We start from the raw sequence: 18,260 nt of genomic DNA, 5'->3' as shown, positions 1-18,260 counted from the left end.
GATGTTGCCCAAACTTTCTACATACATTAATGGGCGTGGAGGTCCTTACTGGGGAGAGGCGTGGCTAGGGGGAGAGGCGAGGCGTGGTTGGGAGGCGTGGCTGAGAGGAGGAGGCGTGTCTGAGAGAGAAGGGCGTGTCTGGGAGGGAGAGGGGCGTGTCTGGGAGGGAGAGGTGGGCGTGGCAGTAGGTGGGGGACATGGTCTAGGATGGTAGAGCACATTCCTGGCGCACCTGAGGCAGAGGGCCAGGGAACAACACTTGACGTCTCATATCATCAGCTGAGAGAGAGAGAGAGAGAGAGAGAGAGAAATGACCTGGGGGTGAGGGGCTGAATGAGGGAGGGAGGGGCAGGAGTGTGTGGGGGAGGTGCCAAAAGGTTGTAGTGTAGAAGTTTCAGCCAGTGAGAGTCGGCCCTTTCAGTCTGCCTAGTCCCTCCCTCCCTCACTCCCCTCCCTCACTAGGCACTCTACTCTCCGCCCATTCCACACACCCCGGTCAGACAATACCACCCACCGCCCAATCGCGTCTTCAAGGTTAAAAATGACCAACTTTTTTTTAACCTTCAGGAAAATATAACAAAATATTCCTGTTGTTTTGGGTTAAGGAAGAGATTGAGTTTTCTGAAGGTAATTAGATGAGTTTAATTACCATACAGGTGAGTAAGTGACACCGTCTACCTGTGAGGATTAAGACACTCCCATCCTACACTCATCCTACTCATCTATCCTACCCATCCTTCCCCTCCCTACCTACGTAATCATCCCTCTTCTCTTTCTCCATCCATCCCTTTCTCTCCCTCCTCCCCTTCTTGTCCCAGCCTACCTCCCCTCCACCTTTCTCAACTCACCCCAACACCGTCCTCTCTCCCCTCTACCCTCCATAACCCCCCTCTCCCCTCCCCTCCACCCTCCCCTAACCCCTCACTCACCTCCACCTCCCTAAACCCCTCACTCCACCTCCACCCCTCCCTGACCCCCACCACCCCTCCTGACCCCCCACCACCCCTCCCTCCCCCACCACCATCGCCCCCTACCCAACATGACCTCCCAGCCTGGGTCCCGACAGCCTCATTGGGCATCAGGTCTCGGCTCTGTGTGTGTGTGACTAACAAGGAGTCTCCCGGCGACCCCACGACTCATCACTCCTTCACCGCCTTCGTCAACGTCTGCAATGAGGATATTAGGCCTCTGTTTCATAGTGAGTCTTTCTGTCTGTCTGTGTCTGTCTGTCTGTCTGTCTGTCTGTGTCTGTCTGTGTCTGTCTGTCTGTCTGTCTGTGTGTCTCCCTTCTGCGGTATTAACTTCATATGGGGATGTGTCCACTGTGTTACTTAAATGTGTCCGTTCCAGTGTATGTGTCACTAAGCTGTATCCATCCTAGTGTACTTGTGAACACTGATGATGAACAACAACAACAAGATTTCAACGCTGAACAAGAAAGTGATCAGTGAACAATTTTTTTTTCTTCAAATTTTTAGTTGGGATCTTCTCATCTTCTTGCCTCCTTCTTCTCCTTCCTCCTCTTCCTCTTGTTCTTCTTGCCCTCTTCTTCTCCTTCGTCCTCCTCTTCTTCCTTTTCTTCTTCCTCCTCTTGTTGCCCTCTTCTTCTTCCTCCTCCTTTTCTTCTTCCTCTTGTTCTTCTTGCCCTCTTCTTCTCCTTCGTCCTCCTCTTCTTCTTTTTCTTCTTCCTCCTCATTTCCTGTTCTGTACAAGCCGAGATGACATACAAACACGACAGGAGTGGGACAAGTGTTACTGAGGAAGGCATGACAAGTGAGGGGCATGACAAGTGAGGCAGCAAGTGAGGGCAGGACAGACAGTGAGGGCGTGAGGGGCATGACAAGTGAGGGGCATGACAAGTGAGGGGCGTGAGGGCATGACAAGTGAGGGGCGTGAAGGCATGACAAGTGAGGGGCATGACAAGTGAGGGGCGTGAGGGGCATGACAAGGAGGGCGTGAGGGCATGACAAGTGAGGGCGTGAGGGGCATGACAAGTGTGGGGGCATGTGAGATTTGTGGCAGAGAGATGCAGGATGTTTTATTATTGAGAGTGTTGAGAGAGAGAGAGAGAGAGAGAGAGAGAGAGAGAGAGAGAGAGAGAGAAATGCTATGTAAACAAAGATGATGATGATGGCAGACGAGAGGAGGAGGAGGAGGCGAGTTGTAAACACGTCTGGGATGGTGAGGAGGACGACGTGTTGGGAGGAGGAGGAGGAGGGAAGAGGGGAAAGGAGGGGAAGAGGGGAAGGAGGGGGAAAGGGAATAATTGGGAAGGGTGAGGAATGGGCGGAGAAGGAGGAAGGAATTGAGAGACGGGGGAGATGACGGGGGGAATGGGTGGGGTGGGGAGGAAGGGGAGTGTAATATGACTGAGGGGTGGGGTGGGGGATGGCTCGTGCAGTCTGCTGATGTCCCACGTTGAAAGTGAGAGTCTTGCAGGGAACAGTCTCTCTCTCTCTCTCTCTCTCTCTCTCTCTCTCTCTCTCTCTCTCTGTGTGTGTGTAATGAGTAAGGTCTTGGTGATAGCATTCTGCCATAGTACAGAGATTAGGTCAGGTCAGGTCAGGTCAGGTCAGGCTTCTCACACCACCTGACCATCACTAAACAAACTAAGTCAACCACAAACACTCCTATAAAAATAAACAAACACACTTCACTGAGGCCAAACTACACATTTATTATCACCAAATAAAAGTAATTCTCGCCAGTGGAACAAACTAAAGCAGACAAGAAACTTAAACGGAGCCTCTTGCCCGTCAGCCAACACATAATGAACGCCTTGAGTGTGTGAGTATACGTGTTAACGGTGTGCGTGGTCTTGTGAGTGTGTTTTAAAGTGTGTGTGCATGTTTTAGTGTAGGTGTGTGCATGTAATAACGATGTACATAGCGTGTGTGTGTGTAGAGTTCCTGGTTTAGAAGATGAGACTGTGTACGTTAATTTATTGCTTTTTGTACGATGTGTCCCTGAGCGTGCGAGACCAACAACTTGCGTATGCTGCGGCAATTCTGGGGGTGAGGGGGCCCTGGAGGAGGTAGTGAGGAGGGGGTGAGGGGAGGGGGGGGAAATGAGGGGAGGGTGAGGGAGGAAGGTTGATAATAAAAGAGAATTGTTAAGAATGGCAAAAACTTAACACATACGCCCGCCAGCGCTATTCAGCCCTATCCTTAGAAGATGCGCTGCGACACGAGGGAAGACGCTGCCAGACAACCAGACCCTACCCAAGTTATCGTACTGCATAGAGACTGTTACCGGGTTAGCATTTCCAAACAAAAGTAAAACTATATATTTTTCTATCATTAATCTATCTTATAAAAAATCCCCAAAGACACGATAATATAGAATTCCTCGTCAAATTGTTCCTATGTCATAAAGATATATTAATCTCTTAACAGTTCAATACCTCACACTGAGTATATCTTCCGGGTTTAGTAAGGGATCGAGTCAGTAACACATCTGACAGCAGGGGTGGTTAATAATACGCGCGTCCATATATGTATATACGACCGTATGAACATGTGACTGTGTTGAATACTAGAGACTTGTACCAGATGTGTGTGTGTGTGTGAGAGAGAGAAGGAGTGAGTGTGTATATGTATGTATGTGTCCGCTACAGGGGGTCACCAGGTAATCACAGGTAGCAAGAGGGCGTGCAGCCGCGGGAAGTTGGCGTGGGAATATACCTGGATGGCGTGGGAACTCACCTGGGTGTACCGATGCTTCCCTACCACACAAAGATGGAAGTAAACACTGAAGGTGGAGGTAATTAGTGAGTGGAGGTAATTGGTGGGTGGAGGTAATTAGTAGGTGGAGGTAATTGGTGGGTGGAGGTAATTAGTAGGTGGAGGTAATTAGTAGGTGGAGGTAATTGGTGGGTGGAGGTAATTGGTGGGTGGAGGTAATTAGTAGGTGGAGGTAATTAGTAGGTGGAGGTAATTAGTGGGTGGAGGTAATTAGTGGGTGGAGGTAATTAGTGGGTATTCAATATATATGCAATAACAAAACAAGTTATACAATATAATACAACAACAATAATACAACACGTTATACAGTACACAAGGTCTGGCCGCGACAGTACACAAGGTCTGGCCGCGACAGTATATAACTCTAGGGTCGCCACCATCCACATTTCACTAACTCAGTGTTGATGTTAACGACACCTGACACCTGGCGGCCAACACCTGACACCTGGCGGCCAGCACCTGCCATCTAACACCTGGCGGCCAACACCTAACACCTGGCTGCCAACACCTGACACCTGGCAGCCAACACCTGACGGCCAGCACCTGCCATCTAACACCTGGCGACCAGCACCTAACATCTGGGGGCCAACACCTGACACCTGTCGGCCAACACCTGACACCTGGCGGCCAACACCTGTCACCTGGCGGCCAACACCTAAACTATCTGTTGTTAACGACCTCTAGTTAATGCCCCTCACGGTTTATAACTCACCTGTACGGTCGCTTAATTAAAGTTCGTCAGGTAGACACAGGTGAGAGAGACTCAGTATATACCTGTACCTCACTACCCATCCCACACACACTAGACATGATCAGTCAAGTCAGGAAAGGACGAGTGTTGGCGTGAACTAGCACACACACACACACACACCGTTGAGAACAGATTATACTGTACATACATACATCTAGCGTGGTTATACATACAGAAGGCAGCTCGTAGTGTCTTGATACACACACACACACTAAATGTTGACATACGTGACTGTCTTCTGATGCTGTGTGCGCGTGTCTCTGTGTACTGTGAAATCATGTGTGCACTTGCTGTTGTTAATTATGACGCCCAGGTACACGTCACCCCAAAACACAGGTGATAATAAAGAGAACTGGAGACTCCTAACCTAACCTAACCAAACCCTAACCTCACCTCCACCAATTCCTACATATTTACAAACTCACTAACTTAACAAACGCCTTTTTCAACATAATAAGATACGTTAATTCTAGAGTCAATGTTGTTCCCAGTAGAGAGAGAAGACTTTATAAATATTTGTTATTTATTTTGTCATATCAGTTACTTCCTATTGGTACTGTCACCTGTTGGGTGGGGGGTGGGGTGGGGAACTTTCTCGTGTTGGGGGCAAGAAAGTGCTAAGTGCATTTTTTCTTTTTACCCTTCCAACAATCATGTTTATTCTTCCTCCCATGTATCTTGATATTGTTAAAAGTGTTCCCTATATTGACAACGGAGGAAGGAAAGTTTGGACCGAGGTGCTTGTGGTGTGTAGCTTATGAGACGATGGTAAATATGTGTGTGTGTGTGTGTGTGTGTGTGTGTGTGTGTGTGTGTGTGTGTGTGTGTGTGTGTGTGTGTGTGTGTGTGTGCGTGTGTGTGTGCGTGCGTGTGTGTTGGGTTTGTTTACTTCTAACCTATGTGTGGGGGGGTTAATTGATGAGGGTAGGTGGTGGTCTGGGGTAGGTGGTGGGGGAGAAGGTAGGGGGGGTGATGGGTGGTGTTTATTAAAGGGTTAGACCACATAAAACGTCTGTATATAATGAGAGGTAATTAGTCCACCGATTACCTGTCAGAGGATATATAATACAAGGTGTTCAAGGGAGAGAGGAAGAGGGAGGAGGGAGGGGAGGGGAGGGGAGGAGGAGGGGAGGGAGGGAGGGAGGGGAGAGATGAGGCCCCAGCGAACTGCCAGTCATCCCGACCTAAACTTTCATACAGCACTGAGGCCAGGTTGATACAGTACGACAGGAGGAAGGGAGAGGGAGAAGGAGGAGAAGGAGGGGAGGGGGGGGAGAAGGAGGGAGGGGAAGGAGGGGAGGGGGAGAAGGAGGAAGGTACAAGTGTTTGGTTTTATAGCCTATAGTGGTGTGTGTGTGTGTGTGTGTGTGTGTGTGTGTTCATCCTCGTCAGCCCCACCAACACCTCTGTACCACACCAATTTAGCAGAGACGAGGTGAGAGGGGGAGTAGGGTAGGGGAGTGGGTGGGGGGTGGTGAGTGGGTGGTGGGGTGGTGTGGGGGGAGTGGGGTGAGTGGGGTAGGTGGGAGGGTGAGTAGGGGGGTAGGGGTGAGTAGGGGTAGGGTGAGTAGGGGTGAGTAGGGGTGGTGGGCAGGGTGAGTAGGGCAGGGTGAGCAGGGTGAGGTGGGAGAGGGGTGAGTGGGGTGGTGGGCAGGGTGAGTAGGGGTAGGGTGAGTAGGGTGAGTAGGGGTGAGTAGGGGTAGGTGGGTGGGAGTAGGGGTAGGGGTGAGTAGGGTGGAGTAGGGGTGGGGTGGGCAGGGGTGAGTAGGGTAGGGTGGAGTAGGGTGAGTAGGTGGGCAGGGTGAGTAGGGGTAGGGGTGAGAGGGTGAGTATGGGTGGGGCAGGGTGAGTAGGTGAGGTGAGGTGGGGTAGGTGGGCAGAGTAGGGGTGGGTGAGTAGGTGGGCAGGGTGGTAGGGGAGGTGAGTAGGTGAGGGTGAGTAGGGGTAGGGGTGAGCAGGGTGGAGTGGGTAGGTGGGCAGGGTGAGTAGGGTAGGGGTGAGTAGGTGGGCAGGTGAGTAGGGGAGGTGAGTGGTGGGCAGGGGTGAGTGGGTAGGGGTGGAGTAGGGGTAGGGGGGTGGTGGGTGAGTGGGGTGTGGGTGAGTGGGGCAGGTGAGTGGTGGGCAGGTGAGTAGGGGTGGGGTGGGAGGGGTGAGTAGGGGTAGGTGGGCAGGGGTGAGTAGGGGGGTGGGCAGGGGTGAGTAAGGGTAGGGGTGAGTAGGTGGGGTAGGTGAGTGTGGGGTGAGAGGTGGGCAGGGTGAGTAGGGGTAGGGGTGAGTAGGTGAGAGGGCAGGTGGGCAGGGTGAGTAGGGTAGGGTGAGTAGGTGGGCAGGTGAGTAGGGGCAGGGTGAGTAGGTGGGCAGGGTGAGTGTGGGGTGGTGGGGCAGGGTGAGTAGGTGGGCAGGGTGGGGGGGAGTGGGGTAGGTGGGCAGGGTGAGTAGGGTAGGTGGGCAGGGTTGGGGTAGGCAGGGTGAGTGGATAGATGGGCAAGGGATTAGACAAGGTACCACAGTGAGATAAAATATATTTCCAGTTTAGATCACAACCCAGTCTGCCGCCCTCACAAAGACGACATGAACAGCGGACTGAGACACGTTCAGACACCACAAAGCCAACACTCACCTGTTCATAATGACTCTCAGGTGTGCTCTTCAGTCGAGTGTCATCCTTGCTATTCACTTCACAAGAGGTAACACATGTCTTATGGTAATTACAGGTAGGATGAAAGGGTTAAATGGTAATTACAGGTAGGAAAGGAGGATTAAATGGTAATTACAGGTAGGATGAAAGGGTTAAATGGTAATTACAGGTAGAAAGGAAGGATTAATCTTTTAATGATCTGTTGTGGTGTTTACGTTGGCAGGTGTGTGATGAGACAATATGAGAAGTGATGATGGTTGGGTCATTACTATACTTAAGTGATTTAGCTGTTAAGTGATTTACCTGTTGAGTGATTTACCTGTTGAGTGATTTACCTGTTGAGTGATTTACCTGTTGAGTGATTTACCTGTTGAGTGATTTACCTTTTGAGTGATTTACCTGTAGTCAATGTGTTATACCTGTCTTAAACAAACATCAGCTAATCTAGGGTCAGTCTAAGCTTCCGGACAGACGCTTACTCAGACGCCACTCACCTGGTGTTAAGGACATCACCCAGGCCTCCTGTTGGACAAAGACATCTTCAGGTTGTTGTACCACCAGCAGGAGGAGGAGGAGGATCCGGTGGGGGGTGACCTAAGGACTCCTGACGAAGGGCCTGAGGTTGAGGTCGTGGCCGTCAAGAGCCTGAGGGAGGAGGGTCCTACTCAAGGGGTTAGATTAAGGCACAGACTCACAAGGACGAGTGAAAGTTCCCTCTTGAACCTCCTCCTCCAACACCGCCACGTCACCCTTGAGATAAGAGTGACCCCTGGCTTTGTTATCAGTTAATACAACAAACCTAACCTAACCACCATAGACCACCATATCACGACCACACAGCCTCATACAGCACCACACACCCCACAGCAACACCACCACAGCAACACCACCACAGCAACACCACCACCACAGCAACACCACCACAGCACCACAGCAACACCACACAAGTTCACCTCCAGTACCCCACCTTCCTCCTCCTCAGGTGTGTACAGTAGTGCCCACCACCACACCTGCCTACATGATTAGCTCTTATACCTTCACCTGGCTACATTACCTGTCAAGTAAATTTATAATCCTGGATTCACCAAGGCTAAACTATTTACCCCTGCATCCATTCAGGTACCTCACTGGGGGAGGAGGAAGCAAGGAGGAGGGAAGGAGGAGGGGCAAGGAGAGGGCAAGGAGGAGGGAAGGAGGGGGCAAGGAGGGGGACAAGGAGGAGTGGGGAAGGAGGTATCTCTTGATGGTCGCTTGCATCAACCAACCTAACCTCGTGACCTAACCATCACCTAATCTAGTTTACATGCATAACCAACCTAACCTACTCACCCCAACACCACACAACCAGTTACTGACCAGCTCACACACACACACACACACACACAACAATTTAAGACCTTGATAATAATTCCGGTCGTGTAACAAGAGGAGAGATTCACTGTGGGGGCCAAGTGTGTGTGGTGGGTGGTGGTGGTGCTGTGGGTGGTGGTGTGGTGGTAGGCAATGGTACTCTGATGTCTACACACACACACACACACACACACACACACACACACACACACACACACACACACACACACACACACACACACACACACACACACACACACACACACACACGTACGTTCTCCAACTCATCATCATCATCATCATCATCATTACACCTACTTACTATATGAACAAATTTAACACCATGATCATTGTATTAAAATCAATCTCTCTTTCCATACAGGTAAGTACACGGGCCACCTCACCTGCCCCTCACCTGGACTGAGTAAGTACCTCTCTCTCTCTCTAATTACCTAGCCAAGTTACCTGTCCTACCTGGTGTTGATGTGATAATACTAAACAAGGTGACCACTACGACCTGTTTACCTTTTGTTTGACTTTATTAACTTGTAAGTAAATAAAATATTGAATAAAAGAGATAAATAAAAGACATATTTTGTTATTATAGTGAAACCTTAATATAACGGACTTCTCTCGTCATACAATCCGTTACAGAGAGGTTTCACATCTAACGGACCTTTAATAGGACGGACTATCCTCTCCATAGTGTCCGTTATATGGAGATTTCACTATACCTGTTCCTCGTCTACCTGCAGTGCTAATAAACACACACAGGTAAACTATTACTAATTAACACAGGTGTACAGGGAGTCTTCGATCACCTAACCTAACCCTTCCCTCCTTCTCCTAACTCCCTCCAAGCCCACCTTCTTTCCTCCTCCTTTTAACCCTTCCTTCCCAAGCCCTCCTTCACCCCCTCCTACGGTGCCGCTACATGGCAGACCAAACGATACAGATCTACACCACCATAAACTAGAAGACGACCTCATCATCTGTCGACCCCTGCTGCAGGAGTAGGGACCCTCCTCGACCCTCCCTCCCCTCTTGGTGTAGTACAATAACCTCCCGTACCCCCTCCTCCTCCCCCCCCTGACACACACTACAGTTAACCAGGACATTTGTAGTCGCATGTAGCTGTAGAGTCAATGTCCTGAGGGTCATGTCGTGTCCTAAGATAAACTCCTGATTAGAGAGTTTGTGTTGCTACAGGTGTTTTCATGGTAACTGTAATTAAGAGGTGTACACGTTATCTATATACAGGTGAATCTTATCTTTTATAGCGGTGTGTGTGTGTGTGTCTGTGTGACCCCCACTTCACCTTGAACTCACAGACTTCTACCTACACCCTAAAACACACACACACACACACACACACACACACACACACACACACACACACACACACACTATAGAACAGCCCAGTCCCAACCATTGTAAAGTATCAATAACATGTAATAAATCAGTGTATTCACTCCCCAGTAAACACTGCTCCTACACTGTCACTATGTTGAAATGAACATGATTTGAGCTGATCCCCATAAGATTATTATATGTCTTATTTATTGTCACTTATGTTACTTGTATATTATTTGTAACTCGTAACCCATTCCCCAAATATGTAACTGTATATTTTTCAGCCTTCTGGCTGCAAGCTCTTTTCAATAAGCCGTTAGTGTGTGTGTGTGTGTACACACACACACACACACACACACACACACACACCATGGCAAGAGACCAGCCCGGGCCATCAACTGTAAACTATAATAATTTGTTCATTTCATTGTTCCTTCTTTCAGTATGAAAGCTTTTGTTAAACGACCCACCCACCCCATGTCTTTGTATGTAATAAGTCATTTTTGTCTAATGTATATTTTCACCTTTCGGGCTGCTGAACTTTCTCAATAAACCGTTAATTATTATTATTATTATTACATAACACTAATGTCTGAACGTAACTAAGTACACCCCCTTCTTCCTTCTAAAAAAATTAAAATAAAATAAATAAATAAATAAATAAAATAAAAGCGGGCGGGGCGAGGCGGGGCGAGGCGGGGGCGGAGGCAGAGGTGAGGGCGGGGTGAGGCGAGGCAGGGGGCGGGGCGGGGCAACACGCTTCTCGGCGACATCTTCTATGGAGAGACCAGTGAAGGGCACCACGTTGACAGAGACCTCCTACAGGTTCATGGCTACCAGGTCCTTGTTACCCAAGCCACACCCTGTCAGCTAACACCACACCCTGTCAGCTAACACCACACCCTGTCAGCTAACACCACACCCTGCCAAGCTAACACCACACCCTGTCAGCTAACACCACACCCTGTCAGCTAACACCACACCCTGTCAGCTAACACCACACCCTGCCAAGCTAACACCACACCCTGTCAGCTAACACCACACCCTGTCAGCTAACACCACACCCTGTCAGACGAAGCAGCAGTTCCTATACTGGGATCTGTGTTGAAGGATATCTGGAAAATCTGATGTAAATAAGGTTTTATTATTCATATCGACTCCGGGGGTAAAATCTGTCTTCTTTCTTTTCAATTTGACTTTGAAATGACTCGATGGAGAACTTCAAATGTTATCATCACTGTTATGGTAGTTAAAGTTATTGATTATTATACGACGGTATGTGTGTATGTGTGCGTGTGTGCGTGCGTGTGTGCGTGCGTGTGTGCGTGTGTGTACAGAGGTTCAGTACGTATGATCAATGGCGTTTAAACCATGTACGAGTGTCGGTGTAGGGGGGGTGGGGGAGACGGGCGTACGTTCGTCAGGCGAGAAGTGTCCACCAGCGCAACACTACTGTAAGGTGGACTAGAACGCCAGGCGCTAATCATCACTCGCTCTGGAGTTGCTGTCGTGGTAGAGGGGAAAGGGATTGAGAGCGATTATCATTCATAACACTGAATTTAACAAACCTTGAACAGTAAACTGATCATTACCTTCCATGGCCTCACCTGGCCCTAAGGACCTTGTGAGGGCCAGAACTCATGGTCCCCCCCCCTGTACAAGGCCGCGTCCTCCACTCTCTGTACACAACAAAAACAGAATTACCATTTTTCTCGACAATTATGAATGTTTCTTTGTGTGCGGTAACTGTTGCCACCCACCCACCCAACCACTCATCCATTCACACATCCACCGACCCACCCACCCAATCCATCCAGCCAGCCAGTCAGTCACCCTCCCGCAATAGTTAACACAACAAGCCTCACTGTGTTTACCTCGTCACTGTGAGCTGCACCTGACCTGACCTTCTGGATCACAACACAACCTTTAAACCACAACAAAATACTTATAACTTTATTCGTATATCGTGAGAAGATTATGGACAATGTTGTGTTGTGTTGTGTTGTTGTTGTAACGGAGAGACACAGGTGAGGCAACACACTTAGAATATCACCTGTGCCTGGACCAAGAAGAGGAGGAGTGAGGGGTAGGAGGGAGGGATAAGGAAGAGACAGGGGAGGGATGAGGGTGAGGAGGGATGAGGTGAGGAGGAAGGGAGTGAGGAGGAGGGTGAGGGACAGGAGAGGGAGAGATAAGGAAAGAGGTGAGGAAGTTGGAGAGAGGAGAAGAATAAAAGAGGAGGGAGGGAGAGGAGGAAGAATAAAGAGGAGGAGGGGGGGAGAGGAGGAGGAAGAATAAAGAGAGGAGGGAGGAGAGAGGAGGAAAGGAGAATAAAAGAGGAGGGGAGAGGAGGAGGAAAGAATAAAAAGAGGGGAGGGGGAGAGGAGGAGGAGAATAAAAGAAGGAGGGAGGGGGAGGGAGGAAGAATAAAGAGGAGGGAGGGAGAGGAGGAGAAAGAAAAGAATAAAGAGGGAGGGAGGGGGAGAGGATTGAAAACCAACCTCACGAACCTCATTCCAACATAACACACCACCACTACTATTTTACTGCATGTGCATCCCTCCCCACTACCTCAACCTTCCCTCTCCCCCAGCCTTCTTCACAGTGAGATTTATCAGTGATGGATAAAACACACACACACACACACACAAACACCCGATCTCCTCCTATCTTCATACTACATCTCTCCCTTCCTCCCTGCCCTCATCTCCCCATCCCCTCCCTACTCCTCCCTCACTCGTAGCCTCCTGGACATAAGGTTCACCCTCAGGAGGAAATTGAGAGAAGGTGAAATGCCTCACTATTTTAACACTCCTTACTCCCCCATTTTTATGCTAATTTAACATCACGAAATCAAACAATCATATAGTCGCTGTTCTGTCCGTCTCTGTCTAATTGTGTCTGTCCGTCTACTCCTGTGTCTACCTGTTTGTCTGCGTCTATTTGTACGTCTATCTATCCAACAACCCATAATCGCAACTCCTAACTAAACGATATAACCAAAAATAAATAAATACAACAAACAAAATAAAATAAACAAAATAAAATAAACAAATAAATAAAATAAATAAAAGATATAGAAGAAACTAAGCAGAAAAATTAATTCAACAGCACAAAACTTTAAACAATACGTGAATAAATCGTGTGTTAGATGCAGGATAAAGCCAAGAGGTCAAGGTCACGGACGAGGGGGAGGGAGGGGAAGGGTCAGGGGGAGGAAGGGGTCGGGGGGGAGGGAAGGGGTCAGGGGAGGAGGAAGGGTCAGGGGGAAGGAGTCAGGGGGGAGGAAGGGAGGTCAGGGGGAGGAGAGAAGGGGTCAGGGGGAAAGGGTCAGGGGGAGGAAGGGGTCGAGGGGAGGGAAGGGGTCAGGAGGAGGAGAAGGGAGGTCAGGGGGAGGAAGGGGTCAGGAGGAAGGGGTCAGGGGAGGGAAGGGGTCAGGAGAGGAAGGGGTCAGGGGGGGAGGAAGGGGTCAGAGGAGGGTCAGAAGTCAACACAGATAAAAAAAATTAAAGGCTGGTCATGTTCGTGTCTGGGTCATCGTGTGTGGCTTAAAGGTCAGTTTTCTCTCCATCACTCAAGTGTGTATAGGTTAGGTTAGGTTAGGTTAGGTTAGGCCAGAGAATCAGGTCGTCCTTGAGTAAGTGTTAACTACTGTTGCGGCGCCATAAAACACCACAGTAAAGAGACAAAAGGTGTTTAGTGTGTTGACCAGTTGCCTCTGTCTCGTGGAGTTAACACAGGTGAATAATTTTATGGAGAAGAAGAATGAGGGAGATGAAGGAGGGAGAGGAGGAGGAGGAATGGGGGATGGTGGAGGAAGGGGAGAAGAAAGAAGAGAGGAGAAGGAAGGAGAGGGAGGATGAGAGGAGGGAGGAGAACTAAGATTAAACCATCGTCCTTAGAGTTATTTCCTGGCTACATGCGTGTGTGTGTGTGTGTGTGTGTGTGTGTGTGTGTGTGTACGTGTGTGTGTGTGTGTGTGTGCGTGTGTGTGTGTGTGTACGTGTGTGTGTGTGTGTGTGTGTGTGTGTGTACGTGTGTGTGTGTGTGTGTGTGTGTGTGTGTGTGTGTGTGTGTACGTGTGTGTGTGTGTGTGTACGTGCTAAACGTAAACACAGACTCACACAGCTGAGTTGAGTGTATGAATAAGGACACTGTGAACCGTATATAGACATCACTAACTATCAATTCAAGTGGTGGTGTGGCGCTCGCTCTCTCTCTCTCTCTCACTTCACCTAACCCCCTCACTACCCCTTCCCCCTGACCTCACCTACCTGTCGGGGAGGTGATGCCCAGGTGTATGCTGCCCACCCTGATCATCGCCACTAGCACACCTGAGGCTCTGACCAGGTAACATTCCTACCATACTCCTGCTACAGTAATCAACAGTGGATGGTTAGGTTAGGAATTATCAAGGTTAGGTTAGGAATTCTACCTGGGATGTGGCGGCGACCTGCAACACCCAGTCACCTACCACACCTGTACACACCTGCGATATTGCCATCACCATACCTGTACACACCTGGTGAAGAAGAAAGTGGTGTTGATAGATTGATGAAGGTTAGGTTAGGTTATGCTAGGTTAGGTTAGGTTAGGTTAGGTTATGCTAGGTTAGGTTAGGTTAGGTTAGGTTATGCTAGGTTAGGTGACCAGAATCATATACAGAGCACCAGCATCACGAGACCTTCATCACTCCCCCTTCAGGAGTTACCACACACAAGACGTTACTCAAGAACCGTGTAGGGTGTAACTCACTCACTGAGAGGTCCAGCAGGCAGGTAACTCATCTCTCGTGGTTAATTAACGACCCACCTGAGAGCCACTTACCTGAGGACAACTAGCAGGTGTACATGACAAACTCCTCGACCCCCACCAGATACATCACCACCCCCCCCTCTCACCCCATCTTCAATAACCCTCCTCCCATTCCCCCAATACATCACCCCACACCCCTCCCCACCACACGGCAGGATAATGGTGTAGCCCCAGACAGCCAGTGATGTAGCCTCTGTTATACTGTGCTACATTATCTACCCACCACAGGGGGAGTTATGAGTCAGACGAGACCTTAAACTATTGTGTGAGGTGACGGTGGTGGGGGGGGGTAAGAGGAGGGAGGTAATACAGTAGGAGGGAAAGAAGAACACAGGACGAAGGAGAGGAGATAAACACAAGTAGCCTCGATCAGTAACACAAGTAGCCTTGATCAGTAACACAAGTAGCCTCGATCAGTAACACAAGTAGCTCCTGATCAGTAAATACAAGTAGCTCCTCGATCAGTAACACAAGTAGCCCTGATCAGTAACACAAGTAGCCTCGGATCAGTAACACAAGTAGCTCCTTGGGATCAGTAAATACAAGTAGCCTCGATCAGTAACACAAGTAGCCTCGATCAGTAACACAAGTAGCCTCGATCAGTAACACAAGTAGCCTCGATCAGTAACACAAGTAGCCTCGATCAGTAACACAAGTAGCCTCGATCAGTAACACATCATCAATACAGGATAATTTATGTACCTAAGAACCAATAAGTTTTGTATCATCGCCTGACGCTTATATTTTGTTAATTGCTCATCTATATCTAGTTAAGAAGCTCTGGCTGACGGCCACTGAAAGCTGACAGTAGGAGAGGATTACAATTTATTTATTTTTGGTGAGATTATGAGATATATTTGTTTACTAAGACCAGACCAGACCAGACCAGACCAGACCAGCCAGACCAGACCAGACCAGCCAGACCAGACCAGCCAGGCAGCCAGACCAGCCAACTAGTACCATTGTTGCCACACTTGGGAGGAATCTCGTCCACCCCGCCACCAGAGGCCGCTCACCTTCCACTGTTGCCAGCTTCCAACCCGCCCGCGTGACCCAACACCAGATCACCTCATGCAAGGTCACCCAAGGTCAACTTTGTGTTTGTGTGTGTTAAGACAGTCACGATTGTTTGTCTGGCCGATAAGAGAATAGATTATGTGGGGTTTGTTGACAGGGTGTGGGGTGTGTGGGTGGGGTTTGTTGACAGGGTGTGGGGTGTGTGGGTGGGGGTGTTGACAGGGTGTGGGGTGTGTAGTGGGGGGTGTGGTGTTGGTGATGGTGTGGGTTGTGTTGGTGGTGTGGGTTATGTTGGTGAAGATGGATGCAGATATAGAGAATGGTGTTGGTGATTACAGAACCCAACGAGTTCCCTCACACGACACACACACACAGGAGGTTATGTCACTCAGGTGTTTAACTATCAGAGGCAAGAGTGACGCAATTATCTACTTGTGATGGTGCCGTGTGATCATCTTACCCTCATTACTGTCGTTAGGTGTGACAGTTAAGGGTGGGCGTGTCTTGTGGAGATGAAGTACTGGTGAAGGAGGAGGAGGTGGGCGTGGCTTGTGTCCTACCTACTGACGTCACACCATAAAACCCAACACTGATGAAGGAAACAAAATATAATATAACTTTCCCGTATCTTAATTAACTCTTAACCCAGGTGACAGGTAACCAATTAACTCTTCACACACCTGTTACCTGTCAAGTGTTGGTAAACATCACACACACACACCGCCGGCCTCAGGTGTTTTTCGCGTATGTTTATTTATACGGAGTTAAAACACCTGTGTATGTGTGTGTGTGTGTGTGTGTGTGTGTCGTACCTGTGATAAGCCAAACCACTCACTTTCATTCTCTCACCCTCTCCCACATCCCCCACTCCTTTCTATATTGTGCTTCCTCCCTCAAACACACGAGAGAGAGAGAGAGAGAGAGAGAGAGAGAGAGAGAGAGAGAGAGAGAGAGAGAGAGATCATCTATTAACAACATTCAGTATTCTAGTCTCGCTTACTGAACGACCGTAGACTAGTAAATGAGATCTTTTTATGACTTGGTTCAGTGTCTCGTTATCTGCTTCAGTGCTTCAGTTTACTCTCCTGTCGGTGCTTCATTAACTAGTTCAGTGTTTCAGCTTACTCTCATGTCGGTGCTTCATTAACTAGTTCGGTGCTTCAGTTTACTCCCCGTCGGTGCTTCATTAACCAGCTCGGTCCATCGTGTCTACAGGGGGCGTGTGTAGTGTCCGTATATAACTCTTTATAGCTCCACCGCTGGCCGTCCCATATACCGATAAAAATGGTGGTGGTATAAACGTGTACCTGTATATGGAAGGGGGGGAGATCACCTGAAGATTGGGCACCCTAGCTTATCTCGCATGATGATTAAGGAATCTAACCCAATTTAGCTTAAACTAATCCTACTTATCCTAAACTAACCAAACCAAACCAAACCTAACCTAACCTAACCTAGCCTAGCCTAACCTAAGCTAAGCTAAAATCACCCTACCTAACCTAATCTAACCAAACTTAATCTTGCCAAACTTAATCTAACCAAACTAATCCAAAATAACCTAACCTAACCAAACCAAACCAAACTCCACCAGGTAGCGTTAGGGTGTTTAAATCATTAGGTGAAATAAGCTCGGGTGTCTAATCTTCAGGTAAGGAGGAGGAGGAATATAGAGGGGGGGTGGGGTGAAGACAGTGCAGGATCAAGCAGGTAACGGACCAGGTGCCATCAGGACGGGTTTCAGCTGAGAGGAGGGTGGACCACATCTCCTCTCCTCCCAAACATTTACTAGAGAGAGAGAGAGAGACAGAGACAGAGAGAGGGAGAGAGACAGAGAGAGACTAAAAATAAAATTCCTCGTAGTTAAAAGCACAAGAAAGAGTTAAAAGCCACACAGAATCTCCCACCCATCGTCACTCCTCACCACCATTGTTTACGTGGCGGCACAGGTAACACCTCGCCTCACCAGCCTTTCCTGTCCCGCGCCTCACGCTAATTAACTCACCTGGGATTTTAATTAGCGATGCTGCCTAGTTTATCTATTTTACAGTGATAATATCTACCGCCGCTGCTGTTGCTTCAGGGTCCCGTCTTATGGCGAACTTTAAAGTTTATTTTTACATTATCTTTGTTAAATAATTCTAAAGGGATTTAAATATACTAAAACAAATTCTGTGTGTGTGTGTGTGTGTGTGTGTGTGTGTGTGTGTGTGTGTCCGTGCGTGTGTTGGTCTGAATAACTACCTACACGGAGTTCAAATCACACACGAAAGACCAGTGTGCACTTTATACCCTACAAAAATAATTCCACACACACACACACACACACACACACACACACACACACACACACACACACATTATTATTTACTGTCTTTAACAGTCTAGATCATCCGCATACACGTAGCAGACAGTAAGAAGAACAATATTATCTTAACTCCATTTATTACAGCCGCTGTGAGCCATCTGGTGTTCATATATCATTCTATTACCTCCATCGATAATGTTCCAAGGATATGGAACGCGTACACGCCTATGTCTGTATGTATGTATGTATGTATGTAGTCCAGTTAGGCATTCCTTTCGCCTCTGCCCT

At 48.7% G+C, this 18,260-nt stretch overlaps 1 protein-coding gene across 1 annotated transcript in view; it reads left to right on the top strand.

The window, feature by feature from the left end:
• Positions 1 to 1,076: 1,076 nt before the first annotated feature.
• Positions 1,077 to 18,260, top strand: part of LOC121870677 — a 34,469-nt gene continuing 17,285 nt past the window's right edge. Inside the window, exon 1 of the mRNA XM_042372608.1 lies at positions 1,077 to 1,198. Within this exon, the coding sequence (XP_042228542.1) occupies positions 1,172 to 1,198 (27 nt within the window). The 5' untranslated portion in view covers positions 1,077 to 1,171. The remainder of the gene's footprint in view (positions 1,199 to 18,260) is intronic.

The sequence above is a fragment of the Homarus americanus genome, unplaced genomic scaffold (genome assembly GCF_018991925.1).
Source record: "Homarus americanus isolate GMGI-L3 unplaced genomic scaffold, GMGI_Hamer_2.0 scaffold56333, whole genome shotgun sequence".
Taxonomy (NCBI): Eukaryota; Metazoa; Arthropoda; class Malacostraca; order Decapoda; family Nephropidae; genus Homarus; species Homarus americanus.
This window is presented reverse-complemented; position numbering and strand designations above follow the sequence as displayed.